Below are 4,274 nucleotides of genomic sequence, written 5' to 3'. Positions count from 1 at the left end.
CCACGGTTGAATACCTCTCATCTTGTTCTTCTTAATGTGTACTGTTTCCAATATCTTATCAATTATTATACTAATTTAAAATAAGTTAAAAATTAAAGACAAGAAAAAAATTAAGATTTTTTTGGAAGCAAGTGTTAATATTCAATTATTTGTCCGACTTCCATAACTATATCTGTTATTCTGAGCAGCAGATTTGATGATAAATAGATAACATAACAACCATTGTTACTTAGCTATTCTTGTTTTGAAAATCTATAACATATATATTGTTGTTTGTTACCCTGCTTGTCTTTTTTCTATTTGTTTTTGCTTCTGTTTTTGTTCTTCAAAATAAAATAAAATTGAATTTTTTAAAAAAATAATGTTGTGAGTTACAAAAAGAAAGCAAGAAAAAAAAAATTGAGTATTTGAAGTAAAAGGATAGTGCACACTTCTAAAATCCAAACACTTGAGAGGCTGGGGCAGAGGATCAGAAGCTCAAGGTCTAAAAAAATTGTGTAAGATAATATGCAACTTTACCCTATTGGTCTTTTTGATGAAACTCTTAAGAATTATGTCATTCTATGGAAGTTTTATTCGTTTGTGTATTTGTTTGTTTTGTTTTTACCTGAGATCAAACTCAAGACCTTGCTTAAGCCACTGAGCTGTCTCCCCTTTAAATTTTGAGATTTAAAAATAATGTTTTGTTTTCCTTTTCTGATATAGTAGTAGTAATTTTTCATTGTCTAAAAAGAAAATAATCCCAAGAATAAAATATTAACTTAATTTACACGTATAATGATACAGATTTTCTAATTACTAATTAGTGAAATAATAATTCTGTTACTTAGTTGGAAAGTAGGAACCTTTTTCCAATTTGTAATAGACTTTATTAAATGCTTGTTTACAATATACCAAGATTGTACTCACTAACCTTATAAAGTAGGGCTATTGTTCCATTTTATTGTTTTTCAAGTAAGGGAAAGGAAGTTCAGTGGTCTATGGTCACAAAGGTCAGTGGTCAGGAAGCCTTTACATCTAACTCAGGAGCCAGGCCTCTTGGGCACTATGCTAGTGTCCCTCTCTGTGGCAATTAGCACATACTGGAAACAGGGGGACTCAGAGTTGTAGACAAAATTGACTTTCAGCTTAAAGGCTAATGCGAAAGCTTGTTTGAATGTGAACAAGAGCCAGGTGTGGTGGCACATACCCATAATCCTAACATTCAAGAGGCTGAGATAGAGGATTGCTGGCAGTCTGAGACCAGCCTATGCTGCATCATGAGACCCTGTCTCAACAAACAAAAAAATGTGAACAAGAATGTGTTTTATCTTTCATATGTTTTATGTGTTTGGGATCTCAATTTCAGGAAAGTTTCTGTGGAACTTCCATCATTGTACCAGAACTTGAAGGAGCTCTTTATCTGAAAGAAGATGGAAAGAAAACCTGGAAAAGGCGCTATTTTCTTTTACGAGCTTCTGGAATTTATTATGTACCGAAAGGAAAGACAAAGGTCAGTGTATCAGTCAGCATCGTATTACTATAACAAAATTACTACGATTGTGCACTTCTTTAAAGAAAAGGTTTATTTGGGCTCATGGTTTTGGAGGGTGCAGTGCGTGGCCTGCTGGCACTGCCCCCAGGCTAGCAGCAAGGCGCCATAATCACAGCAGGAGGAAGCCTCACCTCACGAGCAGAAGCAAGAGAGCAAAAAGAAAGAGATGGTCCTACTGTCCTCTTCAGGGTCACATCCTTATGACCTCACTGTCTTCCACTGAACCACACCTCCCAAAGACGCTACATCTCCCACTAACACCATAGTCTGCGGCCTTTACCATGTGGATCTGCGTGGACCTTCCAGATCCAAACTACAGATGTTAGAAAGGGGAAAAAAACTAACAAAATGACAAAAAGCAAAACAAAACATTTTGGCAAGAAGGCCTTTTCATGAAGTTGAAATTATAGGAATCCTGAGGTAGCACTTATCTCCATAGGCAATTCTCTGATGTTTACACAAATACATTTCCTTTGGAATAAAATCATTAAAACACTTTTCACTTGCCTGGCAAGTGCAAGGGCCTGAGTTCAATCCCCGGTTCTGGAAAAAAAAAAAAAAAACTTTTGAATTTTCTCATAGCTCTCTCTTTAAACTAAAAACAATTACCTATTTTAAAACCAAGTTTCAAAAGTTATGGCAGAAATATTTTCATAGAGATTATTTTGTAACTTTATATGTCTATTGTTGAAGAGTTTGTAGTTACCCTCCTGTTAATTATAATGAAATTTATTTTACCTGGAATTATAGGAGTAGTAGAAGTCTTGACAGATATTCATTGAAAAGTTAGCCCTTACCTTTGGAATATTTAAGCTGTTCTCTGAGGTGTAGTACATGCATTTCACTGCCTAACTGAGCAGAGCACTTCAGCTATCACTTAACTTTTACTTCATGAGTTGAGGTTATTGCCGCAAGTCTGCCAGCACATATTAAACTTTTCTTCTTTGAAATGTAATTGTAACATTCATTCTGATCATTACCTTTTCCCAGGACCTTTCTTAGAGGGTTGCAACATTTCCTTCTTTTGTACCTCTTTGAAAAGTGTTAAGATGTATGTCTTATCTACATGTGCATAACTCAAACGCAGGGCGCTACCACTTGACAGAGTTATGTGTTGCAGGCTTCCTGTGATAATTATGGCTTCCCTCAGCTCCCACGCCGGTGACACCACAGTGAGCCCCCAATAGGAAGGAGACTCTGTTACTTGCAAGAGGTCAGAAGGACGTGGTCACACATGATGCCAGGTGGCTGCTGCTCCCTTTGCCTCTGTATCATTCAGAGTTTTACTGGAAGAATAGATACAACACAAGATGTACAAATGTATAAGAAATTACAAGAATGGCTTATGATAGTCAGCCACAGAGTCAGATGGGGAAGCATGCAGAGGCACGCTGGAGACTGAAGGATTCAGTCCAAGGTCTGGAGCTCAGTGCAGTGTTCTGTGCAAGCTGGTATCAGGAGGCCAGTGGGTCTGCGGTGGAAGGTTGATAAGTCTACACAGCAAGACTAAAGGATCTAAGGCCAGAGCCAGAGTCTGTGCTAGAAGCCCGGAGAGGATGTCCAAGCTGACTTTAAAGAATGGAGCTCCTCCCAGAAAATGGACTCCTCCAGTCTTCCTCATTTCCCTTTTATATCCTATTAGTGATGAGTCACCCTAGGGTTGGGCCTCCACGCCACAGGGGGTGGAAGTGCTAAGCCACATTAGTTAAGCTTTTAACTTCTCAGGTTGACACAACTGATCAACCTCTACAGCCTCCTACTTCCTTCTTAATTTTAGAAGCACTACTTTCCCATCTGAATAAAAAGAAAGCACTACTTTCTACACTGGGGACAAAACAGTTGATTCACAAATAACTTGTTTTTAGTAAATGTTATGTCTTATATTCCTAAATGAACTGAAGTTTAAAGATAAGCATATAACAAACAATGCATTAAGTGACAGAAATTGGAAGTGTTCACATCCAGGTTTTGATGATGATACCTTCCCTTGTTGCTACCATTAACATTAGTGTGAAGTGGCTAACAGTAAGGCAGGGAAACAAGAAGAATAAAAAGAAACAGTAAAAACTCACCTTCCTCAGTTGACCCGGCCACCTGCCCTGCAACATAAGAAAACCTATTAAGACCAAATAAATTTATCAGATTTATACAAACAGTATACAAATTCAACATGATGCAAAAAATTCCATGCATAGTAGGAATGAAAAATACAAAATATTTAGCAAGGAACTTAAGGAATGTTTAAGACTTGTACAGTATAAATTATAAAACTAATAAAAATAAAACAAAGGGGCCAGGGAGATGGCTCAGTAGAATAAGCACTTCCCTGGCAAGTGCAAGGGCCTGAGTTCAATCCCGTTTCGCAAAAAAAAAAAAAAAAAGTAAAACAGAGCCACAGAAATAGCAACAGACCCTGCTGCTCAGTGAAAGGTCACTCTGCCTGAATTTTCCTGTAAATCAATTGAATCTCTGTTTAAATTTCAGTAAGATTATATTATTTGAAATTCACTGATTCTGAAATTAATAAGAAGATAGACAGCTCCAGGAGACTCCTAAAATTATGAAGAGTAATGAGCTAGAACTCCTTCTCCCAGTGATCAAAACAATCAATAAAGCCTAACAAGAGATGATCATATAAACCAAAAGCCAGCAAAGATAAAGAAAATTAAACAGCAGGCTTACAAGGAGCCGGGAAGATGGCTCAGTAGAATAAACACTTCCCTGGCAAGCACAAGGGCCT

At 37.3% G+C, this 4,274-nt stretch overlaps 1 protein-coding gene across 2 annotated transcripts in view; it reads left to right on the top strand.

Moving 5' to 3' along the window:
- The window catches only part of Apbb1ip (amyloid beta precursor protein binding family B member 1 interacting protein), a 127,922-nt gene that overhangs the window by 95,973 nt on the left and 27,675 nt on the right, over positions 1-4,274 (top strand). For both annotated transcript variants that reach the window (XM_023701974.1, XM_023701973.1), the window contains one exon: positions 1,349-1,492. In XM_023701974.1, the coding sequence (XP_023557742.1) occupies positions 1,349-1,492 (144 nt within the window). The remainder of the gene's footprint in view (positions 1-1,348; positions 1,493-4,274) is intronic.

Source organism: Octodon degus, unplaced genomic scaffold (assembly GCF_000260255.1).
Source record: "Octodon degus isolate 3935 unplaced genomic scaffold, OctDeg1.0 scaffold00145, whole genome shotgun sequence".
NCBI lineage: Eukaryota > Metazoa > Chordata > Mammalia > Rodentia > Octodontidae > Octodon > Octodon degus.
This window is presented reverse-complemented; position numbering and strand designations above follow the sequence as displayed.